The sequence below is a fragment of the Terrapene carolina genome, unplaced genomic scaffold, assembly GCF_002925995.2.
Source record: "Terrapene carolina triunguis isolate 2854851 unplaced genomic scaffold, T_m_triunguis-2.0 Scaffold210, whole genome shotgun sequence".
Taxonomy (NCBI): Eukaryota; Metazoa; Chordata; order Testudines; family Emydidae; genus Terrapene; species Terrapene triunguis.
In genome coordinates this window covers 53,595,396-53,610,529 of record NW_020664561.1, presented here as the reverse complement: position 1 = coordinate 53,610,529, position 15,134 = coordinate 53,595,396, and the positions used below count along the sequence as shown (strand labels likewise).

Here is a 15,134-nt window from a genome sequence, read left to right as displayed (position 1 = left end):
TTTTTTTTTTTTTTTTTTTTTTGCTTGGGGCGGCAGAAATGCTGGAGCCGGCCCTGCCAGTAAGTCAGTGAAACTACATTGATTTACACTGGCTAGGAATCTGGTCCCCCAAGCACTCTCTAAAATGTTGAACTCTGCTTTTCTATATCATACACATTTCAGTTGTTATGGAATTCTGAATTACTGATAAAAATGCGAGAGATAAGGAACAAGAAACAATTCATTTGTTGCTGAAATGTTAGCCAGACATACCTCACAGTACCTATAATTTTTCAATATCCAGCACCTCAAATCTCAGATGACATTACTGTCAATTGTCCAAGTTATCTACAAGAAGATCAGAAAATACCAATGACACTGAAGGGAAATTAGGATACTCTAGGTTACAGAGAATAAAGGTGAATATCTCTAGCAATCAAGAGACAAAGGATTTTCAATGAAAGTTAATTGGTCTTTTGCTCCTAAATCATAGGATCATAGAAACGTAGGACTGGCCAGATCTTATAACCTCCAAACTTCGGCAAAGTTCAAATCCAGATCTGAACTTTATAGTGTATGCCCATTACTAATCTATATAGCTTGGAACAAACTCCATGTAGTGATGTAGTTTCTTCTGAAAAACTCAGTTGCCATAGAGTTTAAGGCCAGAAGGGACTGCCAGATCATCTAGTCTGATGTCCTATATCTCACAGGCCACCAATGCCACCCAGCACTTGCACACTAAACCCAACAACCAAAATGAGACTGTACAATGTGGAGTATCAGAAAAACAATGGATAGTGTTCACTCAAGGGGTGAATCTTAAAAGCTTTTGTTTGCTTCACACTGGTAAGCGTTCATACTCCTGATTTGCTTATCTGAACAGTTTTGGTAGAGAAATCAAATAGTCTTGTGAGATTTCCAGTACCTGGTTGGGTCAGAAATACCACAAGAAACATTTCATACTATCTTTGCCAGCAGTGTAAATCAAAATCAGGAGGCTCAGAGGTAAATGAACAATAAAATAAGTAAATCAAATCACTTTTAAAAAATAACATTTGTTTGCTCCAAGTTTTGGCAAACAGCACAAATTAGTTTTTGTTCTATATAAGCCTTTGAAGTCATGCCCTAGAAATAACCATTGTTAATTACTAATCAGTTAATGAACATTGGCTATTTCAGTTTACAGTATTTTGCAGTTAAGAGGCCCACTGGGCTTGGTACGTACTTTCAGATGCAGTTAATAGAGATTTGCTCTCAGATATTTTAATGGTTCCATTGTATTCAGAGAAGCACCTTCAAATTCACATGATTTTCAATATATCTGAGCCTCTTGAGCCTACACTTTTGGCCCAGATTTTTCATGGAAACATTCTCACACACAAGATTTTCAGCAATTCTTGGCTTGAACTGAAAAGTGTAAAGCTATATCAAAATGAAAAATAATAGTATCAAGGAGGTAAGCTTTCCCAAAAGCAGGCAAAAAAAAAAGCAAATGGTTTGTTCCTCCCTCATAGTTAGAACTAGAGCTGGGCAAAAAAAAATGTCTGAAACCTTTTGGGGCAAAAAATGCAGATTTGGCAACACAAAAATGTTTCATAAATTTGTGTCTATTTTGACAAATTATTTCAGTTGGAAAAAAACCCCTGAAAAATACTGAAACAATTTGTTCTGACATTTTCAAAATGAAATGTTTCATTTTTTTGGTTAGAAATGACTGTTCATTTCAAAATGTTCTTTAATTTTTTTAAAAAACAATCAAAAAGGTTGAAAATGGTCAAAATCAAAACAAGATGCTTTGATTTTGTTGAAATGAAAATTTTTGTTTGACCCAAGAAGGATTTTTCTGAATTTTGATTTGCCACAATTCTCGAAAAGGTTCATTTTCAATTTGACCCCAAACTGTTTTTTTAAATTTCAGACTTGCCTGCAAACCAAAAAAATCTGTTAACAACACAGCTCTAGTTAGAACTTAGTGGTCTTTTATTAGATACTTCTTTATTTAAGAGATGCTTCAGAAGGGAGATAGCTACATTTAATAACCATAGTTACCTATATTGTAAATTCCATTGCCTTTTCTCTCATTTGCCCATTGACCAGAAAACCATGATTGACTTTGTCGGTAGCTACAAATGAAAATCTATCAATTTTCCCAGCACATCCATTGTGTCTGTAGTACGCTTCCATGTTATTGATAACCATCTGTGTAAACTGGCCCCAATACAAGACAGTCTCCGTCATGCAGAGATGACCATACTGTGTGGGTGCTTGGTAATTATGTAAGTAAGGTTTTTTAATGGACTATCCAGGTCTGTAAGCTGAAGAACATCTAAATGAAAAATAAGAGGCACAAATAACAATGCAGAATTCTACAAGAATGCAGCTCTTTATTTTTGTATTTTTCGCTGTCCAACAATGAGATCTTCCTCAAAGACTTAGGCTCTGATTCAGCAAAACACTTAAGTGTGTTCTTAAGGGCTTTGCAGAATTGGGATATAAGGACTCAGTTATGGCTTTAAGGACAGTCCCAGTTTGGGGTGATGTGGAGTCACATTGCTCCAAAACTTTAACCTGTTTACCCAAAAATCCTTGGTGCCTAGGAAAGCCCTGCCTGCTGCACCATTTCACCTCTTCTTGTTTCCCTTGGAGAGGCCTGTGTCCTACAGGGTGTTAGTGGGGAGCCGTCTCTGTACAGACAAGAGGGTAGGACTGCAATTGTGACTGGATCCTGCATAGCAGCTGCAAGGAGATATCAAGGGCTCTTTGTTCCCTTCCCAACCCTCCCCCTGTTTTGAGCATCCACATGGGTGCAGCTAAATGTGTGCACATTATTTTCCAGCCACCAAGATGATGCGACTAAGGGATTATTTCCTTCTAGTAGAACAAATCAGTTAGTCCAACAACACACTATGGCTGGATAACATATGGGTCCTGCACTCCTTACTGTGAAAATCACCTAGTAAAGCCAATGGGAGGTTTGTTGCATGAAGAATGCTGGATTGGTGTCATAATTCATGAAGCTGTTTAAATGGTTAAGTGTACTATACATATGGTATAAGCACTCTGGTACTGATGGATTTTGAGTGCTGTATTCAGTTTAAATAATATATGTTGCATTCTTTTACTGGGCTCCGAAGGCTGTAACATGTCCTCAAGTATAGGAAAAGCAATGCTTGCTCCAGATAACCACTCACTTCCACTCATGGGCTTGGGCATCTGTACTACAGGAGGGGTTGCAGAACAAAGAGCAAATGGGTGATATTTACAAATATATCCACCATTTTAGATTCCCAGGCCGTTTTCTGACAGCTTCTAATCTAAAAGAGGCTTGAGCTGAGATTTTCATAGGTAGTGCTTAGATCTCTAAATACTGCACTTCATGTTCTTAATCACATCTGCTACAGAGAGGAGGCTATGAATAATTAACTATGCCTCCAACATTACAGTCATAGATTATGGTGGTGGTGACTGGTGGACTGCCATGCGCAGCATAAACCATTTAGGAAACTCTGTTATCCACTTTCCCTTTATATTTGTCTTGCAGTCACTTCCTGCTTAAAAGGGTAAATCTTTCACCACTTTAATTAAAGCATTTAAAATAATTTACACTGAAATTGTATGTGCTCGGGTTTGTCAAAATTGATGCTTTAATAACATGTCATCCCTTTTTTCGATTGCCCTGAAATCTGTTAAAATTACCACTAATCTAATTGGGAACAAAGTTGTCAAATGCACGCAGCTCTGACAGTTTGTCTTTCTGCAAACTGCCGACAGATTGCAAGTTACGCATGTGTTGAGCAGATGGGTAAGTTAAAAGGAACACAGGGAAAAAAAAGAAGCAATTTATTAAATCACCTGGAACCAGCAGCTCCATTCCAAAAATAGTGAGAATGAAATATAGCAAGGGCTAGGCGAGTTGGCACTGGAACATGCCAGAAGGTACCAGTTACAAAACAAGATAAACATTTTGAGAAGCCTCAGCTGTGTTGAAGAATAATGAGGAGTTATTTAACCCAATATAGATTACCAGCAGAAATTAATTTAGGGCACAGGGTTTTTTTAAAAAATGATTTTTAACTCCTTCGTTCTTGAAAAGCAGGCATCTCTCTCTCCCCCAGGCCTCCCCACAATAACCCAGTGGGCCCGTTTTAAATCACCTATGGCAGAGTGGTGGAAGAGCCATACAGACGATGCCCTCTGCTACAGGTACTTAGCACATAATCTCTTTTGTGTGATCAGCCTCCATTTATTGAGGGGATGCCAAATCAAGCCGCGAATGTGGAACTGACAATGCTATACCACCAGTGCAACTCCAGGCTAGTATTTGGATTTTATCTTCAATAGAGGGAACCTAAATATTAGCTGTAGTCTGAGCAGATATAGGAAAATGTCAGGTCTCTCTAAATGCAATCGGTTTTTGGATGAGTCATTTCTAGGCTGCTCACTGTTAATACGTGTAGATCAAGGGCTATTTATCATTACTTTATTTGTGTTACAATAGTGCTTAGGAACCCCAGTCAGGGGTCAGGGCCCAATTGTGCTGACAAGCAGAGCCAAGTAGACAAATAGCAAAGATGACGGCTCCTGCTCCAGAGAGTTTATAGCCTAGATGAAAGACAGGGCAGGGCAGGTGAACAAAACAGACGGACAGGACACGGGTAAGAAGGGAGAGGAGATAACATAAGGGAGAGGGTTTAGCAGAATAATAGAGGTCCTGACTCGCCACTTGACCAGCCAATGCCAGGCAGGAATGATTTGTAGGTGTCGCAGCAGAAGTAGGTTTTAAGGAGGGATTTGAACGAGGATAAGGTGGTGGCTGTATGAGGGTGAAGTTGCTTGAGAGAAGTGGAGTGGCTGGCGACTGAGGCTAAATCACTAGCAGAGCAAAGGCGGGAGTCAATGGTGTGATAAGACAGTAAACATGAGTGATAGGGCAGGGGCAAATAGTAAAAGGATCCTAAAGGCAGAGATAAGGTGATCAAGCTTTTTCAGTAGAGGAACACAAAGAGGAAATTGATGCAGTTAGAGCAACACATCAAGAAGATACAGCGGCATTCTGAATGGACTTGGAGTGGCAATGTGGCTGACCTCCAGGTCAGAGAGGAGGAGACTACATTAGTCAAGGCATGAGATGGTCAGGACTTGGACAAGAGGCTTGGCAGGACAGACAAAGAGGCTGAATCTTTGAAGTGTTATGTAGGCAGAGGTGCCGAGACTTGGATATGACCTGGTAGCATGAGTCAAGAGCCAAATCAAAAATGATGCCTCGATTGAAGGCTTGCATGATAGGGAGGATGGTGGTGGTATCCATGGTGACAGAGAAATGGCAGAGAAGGAGAAAGCTTCATGAGGGTGAGAGAGAGGAAGAAGAGGGAAATCAGAAGCTTATTTTGGGCAGTGTTGAGCTTGAAGTTGTTGGCTGAATATCCATGAGTGGGTGACAAAAAGACAGGCCAAGATGCACAATAGGATAGGGGGTGAAGAACAGGTCTTTAGTAGAGAGGAAGACTTGAGTCATAAATGCAGTTATGGTATTTGAAGCCATGCTTGTGAATAGGAGTGTGTGACTAGCACATAGGAGGAGCCCAGATATTACTTGTGTGTTATGCTAAATGTGGTGAGTCTTGCTAACTCTGGCTGGTGAAATCTCTACTCCTAATAACGATGCTGTAATCTCGCCCAACACTGATTGGCCGATTCCATAACAGCACAGTTCATATAACGGTAAGGGTGTAACAGGGCAATATTTCCATAAGTGACACAAAATGTATAGCAATAACAATTAGCAGCTACCTGGAGCCAGAGTGTGACATGCACTACATACCCATAGCACAAAGCAAGAACTCTGCTCACATCCCTGCATCAGCTACCCACACTTTGGGTACGTCTGGGTAGGAAAAAAGGGCATATTTTTCAATCATGTTAGCTCAAGATAGCTTAACGTGATTAAGAAACCCCATTTAAATGCAGGTAAATACATCTGAAGTTAGGTTAGCTGGCCTTGTTGAGCTAACATGATTGGGGAAAAAACACCGTTTACCCATCAAGACATGGCCTTTGATTCCGGAGGTTAATTCCTTCCCCACTGAAGTTGACTTCAATAGGACCAGGATTTCATCTGACATAAGTAGAAGTAGGTGCTGCATTCCCCCGCTGCTCCCAGAACAGGATGGTGGAAAACTGGCAGAGAGAGAGATGGAGTCTTGGCTCTACCATCCCTCTCCTCACTGGCCACTGCTGCTGACGCACCATGGGATTGTCAGAATTCATTGCTGGTACAGGCCAGAAACAAACTACTACTCTCCCTAGAGCAGTGGTTCTTAACCTTTGCTGCAGCCTGCACCCCTTTGGTTCTCAAAATATGTTCTCGCACCCCTCATCAAAAATCAAAATATGTTCTCGCACCCCTTATCAAAAATCATTGAAGTAGGTCAGTTCTTTAAACCTAGATATATTTTTGTTTGCATATTATAGTAATCGTTAAAAAAATGTATAATGTTAATACATACATAGGTTTGATGAAACAAAGTAGTTGTACTTACATGCCTGTGCTTAATGTGTGTTTTCGATGATTTACCTTCTAAAAAAATCTGGCATGTCTCGCACCCCCAGAAAGGGCATCTTGCACCCCCAGGGGGTGCGTGCATCCCAGGTTAAGAACCACTGCCCTAGAGCAAGGGGGAAGTAGAGAAGGAATCACAATTCCTGGGGTGTCTCTGAGTCCTAATGCCATGCACGGTTACTCCTTCATGGGGGATGGCAGGGGGAAAGCATCTCACACAGCACCCTTAGCTCAACACGGAGCCTACAGGCACAGTTTAGCCCATAGGGCTTTACAGTTTCAAAAGATTTTAATTTTCAAAGGAAGGACTGAGGCCCCTGGCCTATCACAACACCTACTTGCTGATGGGTGCAGATGTGGAACTGAGCTCTGTGCCACATGGGGAGCGTGTGTGCATCCCTTGTGTAGCCCCTCTAATTACACACACACACACCATGTCCAGAGGAACTATACCAGTTCCACTGCCAGAAAGCACTCCACACCTGTAAAAGAGGGACCAGGATTTACTCCATGGAAACCAAACCAAAAACTGAATGAATCCAAAAGAATCACTCACACAAACACACACAATGCTCTGGACAGAGAAGCACATTACAAAATAAGGAGACTCTTAGCAGCAGCATTATGAACTTTCTTTATAAAGCCAAAGAGCCAGTGTAAAATGGACCTAGCACAACTGAAATAAATGCAGTTCTATTGATTTACACCAGCTAACAGCCTTGGCCTAGAATACAAAACATTGGGGAACCATTCTTCAGGGGCAAAAGCAAACATAGCTCAAGTGAGCTCAAGGGAATTGGGCCCACAGACACCAGTGAACTGGTTCCATTTTATGGATGTTTTTAGGGAGGAAAATAGTTCATAAAAATAATTGCAAATATGAGGTTAAAGGAAGAGCTGGTTAGAAAATGGAATGCTCCTTTCGATCTCTTTTCCCCATCAAAATTTTGAAGAAAAAGTTTGCTGAAATTTCTAAATTTTGAGATGTTTTAGCAGTGCTAGTTAAAAGGTTCTGTACATTTGCATAGAGTGGATGGTGTTTGCACAACTCCTCTGCATTACTGATAGCGTGCCTTAAATAAAAAACATTTCCAAAAGAAACAGGGCTGGAATTCTCAACTACCTTGTGTGACGGGTTCAGCCACAGAGATCGCCTTGGGACTGTCACCTGACGTGCTGAATTTACCTGAGAGCCCATTTTCCCTGCCAGCTTGGGACTCCAGAACCCTGTCTTGTAGAGCCAGACACACTAGCCTGCTGCAACACAACCCAGGTCTGGTCCCACGCCCCCATAGCTGCAGACTTTAACCAAAAACTACTCAGCAGGTCACCTATCTCCAGCACCCAGACACCCAGCTCCCAAACCCCAAATAAATCTGTTTTACTCTGTATAAAGCTTATACAGGGTAAACTCATAAATTGTTCACCCTCTATAACACTGATAGAGAGACGCACAACTGTTTGCTCCCCCAGGTATTAATCACTTACTCTGGGTTTACTAATAAACAAAAGTGATTTTAGGGGGAGGGATAGCTCAGTGGTTTGAGCATTGGCCTGCTAAACCCAGGGTTGAGAGTTCAATCCTTAAGGGGGCCACTTAGGGATCTGGGGCAAAATCAGTACTTGGTCCTGCTAGTGAAGGCAGGAGGCTGGACTCAATGACCTTTCAAGGTCCCTTCCAGCTCTATGAGATAGGTATATCTCCATATATTGTATAAAAAGTAGGATTTAAGTGGTTTCAAGTAATAACAGACAGAACAAAGTAAGTCACCAAGCAAAATAAAACAAAACACGCAAGTCTAAGTCTAATACATTAAGAAATAAATTTGTTAGTCTCTAAGGTGCCACAAGGACTCCTTGTTGTTTTTGTTTACAGGTAATAAGCTTCTTTCACAGACTAGACTCCTTCCTAGTCTGGGCCCAATCCTTTCCCCTGGTACAGTCCTTGTTAGTTCCAGCAGGCATCTTAGGTGAAAAGCAGGGACTTTCTCATGACTGGGACCCACTATGTTCTGTTCCACCCCCTTTTACAGCTTTTACACAAGGCAGGAATCTTTCATCTCTCTGGGTCCCTGCCCCTCCTTCTAAATGGAAAAGCACCAGGTTTAAGATGGATTCCAGTATCAGGTGACATGTTCATATGTTCTGTGAGACCCCAGCCTTCATTCTTCCAGGGCTGGCCTGCACACAGCCAGGAAGGCTTGCAAGTAAACAGACCATTTACAACCAATTGTCCTAGTCAATGGGAGCCATCAAGATTCTAAACCACCATCAATGGCCCACACTTTGCAAAATTACAATAGGACCTCAGAGTTATATTTATACTTCTAGCTTCAGATACAAGTATGATACATACATACAACTAGGATGAACACACTCAGTAGATTATGATATTTGTAATGATACCTTACAAGAGACCTTTTGCATAAAGCATATTCCAGTTACATTATATTCACACTCATAAGCATATTTCCGTAAAACATTATGGAGTGCAGCGTCACACCTTGCACCTTGTGTGCTTTCTGCATTCACTCTGCAAAGGGGTAAGTGACAACACTTGATGCAAGGCAGAAGAAATAGAATATAAACTAGGTAATAGTCACAGTAGGCCTGATTCTGATCTCATTTCCCCTGGTGCAAATCAGAAGTCATTGTATTGAAATGAATGGAGTTATACCAGCATGAGCGACAGCAAAGTCAAAGCAACAATATAAAGGGAAAAAATGTAATAAAAATCAGGCAGGTCCTAGATCCAGAGGGCTAGTCACTCAGGGTACGTCTACACTACAATTAAAAACCCACGGCTGGCCTGTGCCAGCTGACTCAAGCTCAGAAACTCAGGGGTTCAGGCTAAGGAGCTGTTTAACTGCGGTGTAGACATTAGGGGTCGGACTGGAGCCTAGGATCTAGGACCCTGCAAGGTGGGAGGGTCCCAGCTAAAGCCCGAACGTCTACACTGTAATTAAACAGCCCCATAGCCCGAGCCCCATGAGCCTAAGTCAGCTGGCACAGGCCAGCTGCAAGTGTCTAACTGCAGTGTAGACATACCCTCTGTTCCTGTGCTTGGTGCAGGCACACGAGTGGGGAGGCAAAGGGACTTTAAGCAACTTTTGTGCCCTCCATATTCTGGGTCTGATCCCCAACATAAATTAGATTGGCCCCATGGATACTCCAACCTATGTTAGGCAGTTACAGCCCCTTAACAGACATTTCAGAGCTGAGAGTAGCCAGCATGCAGCTGTGAATACACCCCCTCCCTCCCTGCCACAGCCCAAGCTCAGGGCAGCATTTTGGGTATTATTACAGCAGCCCATGGAAACCGCTTATACTGGGGAAGATTCCTGCAGGTGGCTCCGTCTCCTTTACACCTCCTGGATGGTGTAAAGGGGCTGTAGAAGCTTGCACCTACTTTTTAATTTTCCCTATCTCCAAGAGTTTTGAAGGGGGGGGGGGGAAGAGATTCTCTCTCATATCCAAGTGGGTCATAATTTAGAATCTATGATTTATTTAATGGTGGTTTTAACCCCACTTAGAAATAGACCACTTTCATGATTTATTGATTGCTTCTTCCCCTTGTTAATTTGACTCATTTCTTAGGAAATTATTCCTAGTTAATCATAGTAAGAATAAAATTAGCTATAGTACCCATTTTGCTGCAAAGGGAGCGTAAATAACTTTTAAAGCAGATCGGAAAGAAAAACATGTTTAAAAAGCCCAGAAGAATATATAAAATGATATTTCAGAGTGGGCAGTAAATCAAGTCTCTGCCCTGTTACTGGGCAGAGTTGCTCAGAAATTTACATTCCACTGGAGTATGGTTTTCACAGCAGGTTCTTATCAATTGAATTTGCCACATCTTTTGGGAAACACACCATTCTGGAAGATAAAATCTCCTGCCTCCCCCACTCCATTCATAGGATAAAAAAACAGCCCTGTTGTGTGCCTTTTTTACCCACTGGAGGAATATAAAACCATTATATTTAAGTATCATAATAGCCAACATATGCTTTTTCTTAGAAACGACACCACCATCTGGATTAAGTTCTACCGATAATTTCAGACAATGTTACCATTTTTTCTTTCTTCAGGAGGAAGAAACTGACCAGAGAGCAACCTTTTCAGATGGGGAATAGATTATTTTCCTTGCCCCGCCACCTGAGATCTTGGAAAGGGCAGGGGGAAAAAAACCCTCTTAAATGTACTAACATATTTTGATTTCACCTGCTAATTGATTATGAACATCTAGCCAGGTATCCCTCAATACTAAGCATGCATGTCTCCTATTGCCTTTGGACACATGACTTCAATAATAAAAATATGTCATGACTGTACTGATGATAATATACCACGATATTATTGTAGCAGTCTCTTCGCTACTACCATATCGGTCATTAAATACTGCACTTATTGCATGGTGTAGGGAGTAAATGAGAAGCAAATTTAACCCTTAGCCTACTCAAGGTCTTTAAATACATTGGAGAGTAACCGGGAAGGCTTCTCACCTGAATGAATCCTTACTAGCCTCATGGCTATTGTCATGAACGTAGCAGACCTTCTGGGCTACCACATCCAACTGGCTGTAACTGGAAATGGGCATGCCGGGATAATTGATGTACTCAATCTGACCGTGCACAGGTGGCACAGAGACGGCATACAGCAGCTTCTCGGGTTTGCTAGTGCCATCTGTTGCCATAAGAACATCTGTCGTCAAGGTCACCCTGTCACCCTCTGTTAAAGTTACAGGTTTGGTGAGTAGAACAATGTCCCCTAAAAAAAATAATAATAAAAAAAATCTCAGGAAGAGAAATTAAAAGGGGGGATAATCCTTTTACATTCCACGGGGAGGAGGGGGCGGAAATCAGCTTTTTGTACAAAGAGGGAGAGGTCAGGGAAATGAACCACAAAACACTGTAGGGGATTTAACAAAGAGAACTTTATCAAAACAGCTTGGGAAAGGATTTTTTGTTTTAGCTTGCCAGGTTTTGGATTTTCCTCAGTTAAATTACTATCTTTTATAGCACAAAGAAACTTTAACTTAGGTGCGCACAAGACATTTGCAAGAGTACAACCATACAGATCTAGAAGCATTTGTTTTAAAAACAAAACATTCCTCCTTCTGATTTTTAATTTCCAATCTGATCCAAACAATATGGAGATTCCACTCAGTGTGTGTGTGTACATATGCATGCATAGTTTTGCATGTACGGGAGTTCCCCAAAATATTTAAACTGGCTTTGAGGTTTTCTCTTTATGGAGAGAGAATGACCCATTTGTTCACAAAGAACAATTAAGTTAATAGGCCCAAATGAGCCGATTGACAAAATGCCTTAATGAACTAAGCACTAAGCACAACATTGCATTTTAAGCTGATAGCACTATGTGATGCTGTAATCTCGGCAACAGAGGTTCCATATCCATTAGATTTATTTTTTAAAATCACAGCGGCACAGGAAGATCAACACAATTCTCTCCCATTTACAAAACAGCAGCCAAAATACATTAAAACCACGAGGAGTTGGACAACTAGGATCAGAAGTAGAAATAATTTGCCAGTTCGCAGCCCTCTGATACAGTTCTATTGTATCCACTCTTAACTCTCCTAGGTTATAAAAAATGAAAGTATTAAAATTACAACACAATGATCTGGGTGACAACAATGGGACAAAAGTGGAGAATGGCATCTTGGACTATCCCAGGGCTTAGGATGAGTGATCTTCGTATCACCATGAGGAAGTCAAAGGCTGAAGCAAAGAGAAACTACATTTGATAGTATATATAAAAAGAAAAAATGCCATGCCGATTTCCTAATGCACTGCTACAGATTAACATGTTGATGATAACGGACAAGCAGGGTGTTTGTAGCATTGAGCCAGCAGTTTTCATGCCTCTTACCTTCTTATAATGTTGCCAGTTGACTTTCATGTACAACAGAGCTCCTATTATTCATGTAAGTCAGTTAGCAATATTGGGGATGGTAAATTTTAAATATGTATTTTTTTTTACTCCTGCTGCAAACTCTGTTCTGCACCAAGTTTGCGGCACTGCTTTCAAAACCAGTTTGATGGTTCAATCTTACCCAAAATGTTTCATGGCTATTAACCATGAAAACCATCATTGCTGGCTTCCCACTGCATCTGCTGTGCTGTACTGGCATGCCACTGAAACCAATGGGACACTAGGATGTACTGCATCTACTATATTTCGTGCATTAAGCAGGTGACTAATTGCTTAGGAATTTATTCATGGTTAACCACAGTATAAACACAATTAGTTATTTTGCCTTTATAAAGTGAATGTAACCAACACTTGAAAGCAATTTTTGGGGAAATTAAAAAGAAATAAACACCACCACAAAACTCTTCCTTGGAACACATACTTGAAAATGCAGGACTTGGAACATTTGGCAGAAGTCAAGTCATTAAAGTTGTGCTTTAAAGAGAGGTGGGGGGTTTCCAGTTATATGTTGCCTCTAGGAAAGAGTATTACTACATTCATAAGGCTCATCTGAAGTCTGGGAGCCATTTCCAGGCTATTTCCAAAAGAGATCAAGGCGTGTGGGAGGAAACATCAAAGTCAAGGAGAGAGGAACAAAGCTGGCAGGGGAAGGATGGTCCAGAAGTCAGGGAGCTTGTCTGAAACTCAGGAGATACAGCCTCTGTGCTCCCCCTTAATCAGGCTTTGTGGCAACTACACAAGGCCTTAGCATTTTTGAGTGGGCCTATAAAACAATTTTTTCCCCTGTCCCCAAAATGTAACTGACTTCAGTCCACTGTGATCACAACACTCAGCATAAGGGCACCTTGAAAATTTGAGGGATAAGCCCCTATGGCTTGTTAGACATTAGACAATTAGGTCGGTTTACCTACATCAGTCAGGGGTGAGCAGCATAGTTAAGCCAGCCTTTCAGGGACGTGTATTACCTACGCCAATGGGAGAATCCCTCCTATCGGCGTAGGTAGTGTCTACACTGTAGGTAGGGTCAGCATAGCTAGCGTCATCAATATACTTCAAAGCACTTTCCAAGATCAGCATCAATTTCCCCATTTTAGAGATGGGAAAGTGAGGCACGGGGAGGTGAAGTTACCCAAGGTAACTCTGTAACCCAATGGCAATGTTTAAAAAAATACATCCAAGCCTGTGGTGACAGAAGGCTGCCAGCCACTGAAGGGTTGTGTGTTCATTCTAGTGTTGTTACTATTTCTTACATTTCTGGGGCCCACAGTGTGCTAAGCATTACATTAACAAAAACAGGCACATCCCCTGCTCTAAAGAGCTTCTATCTAAATAAAAGGCAAGACTAAACAAATGAGAGGAACGAACATTATGGGGTGCAGGGAAATAGAGGGGATGGAGCACAGAGGTTACAAATATAAGATTATGCAGATACTCAGCTGTAGCAAGCCAGAGCCTCAACTTGTGTAAATTGTTGTTGCTCACTTGAAGGCCATGCAGCTATGGCAATTTACACAAGCTGAGGATTTAGCCACTCATATTTACATCTTAAAACAAATTAAGGAATTTAGTTTTCTTTGCAAAATGTATATAGTATTTTTCAAACGCTATTGAATTGATCATCACAAAACACCACAAGGTGCGCAAGTATTATTATCCCCATTTTACAGAAGGGGAAAAATAAGGCAGAAAGGTTTGGGGCCAAGTTCTCAAGAGTAGTCTTTACACTGAGATGCCCAACTTGAGATGCTTAAGTTGTGTCTAACTGGCAGTTTTGGGGAATCTTTCCCTTGCTGTCATGGATCTGTTTAGACCAACAATATCAAGTTATCAAACCATTCTCAGAGTCGTGCTAGATAATGCGGTGCTAAGAACGCCAGCAGCTGGTCGAGGGTAGCGCCCATACCATTGCTAGTACCAGTGGAGTTGCACCTGAGTTGTGCAATGGTGGGAGACGTCCCAAAAAGTGTCAGTGCAGACAAGGCCCTAGGAATGAAGTCTGAGATGTTGAGTGTCCACACTTGTAGTGGAATTTATAAAAGCCGCAGGTACCTAGCACCTTTGAAGATTAGGCCATCTAGTTAGTCTCTAACTATGGAATTAGGGCCCAGATTCAACAAAGCTCTTAAAACACACATGTATGTCACGTTAACTTCAGGACATGCTGAAGCAGAGCCTAGGTGACTCATTTTAAGCACCTATGTTTGAATAGCTTGGTCATTGCACATCATCTAGTAATTTATTTAAAAAAAACCCATCTTTGCAGCATAATACTGTAGTACCTGGAATTAGAATAATATGTTAAAATCAGATTAATACAGAAAGATGTCAGTTTTCTTCTGGTTAGTCCAATCAACTACTGTTCTTATCACTTTTTTCTTATATTTCAATATACATAGGGTACAAATTGAGACGGGTTACAAATTCTAGCATCAGATTTCTAGTGAAGTCATTTTTATTTGATGGCAGATTTTGGCCCTACTATGTTTTTTTTTTAAATGATAAATCATTTCCATATCCAATAACCTAGAGAAAAAACACAGTTGGACTCCCAAGACTGGCAATATTGCCCAGCCTCTCTGACTTGGGCATTCTCAGCCCTCAGCGTTTTTACAGGCAGCTTCTTGAAAGTTCCATTAGG

At 41.1% G+C, this 15,134-nt stretch overlaps 1 protein-coding gene across 1 annotated transcript in view; it reads right to left on the bottom strand.

The window, feature by feature from the left end:
- The window catches only part of LOC112115971 (FRAS1-related extracellular matrix protein 1-like), a 92,609-nt gene that overhangs the window by 19,829 nt on the left and 57,646 nt on the right, over nt 1-15,134 (bottom strand). Inside the window, 3 exon segments of the mRNA XM_029912329.1 lie at nt 2,032-2,190; nt 7,560-7,614; nt 11,044-11,308. Of these exon segments, the coding sequence (XP_029768189.1) occupies nt 2,032-2,190; nt 7,560-7,614; nt 11,044-11,308 (479 nt within the window).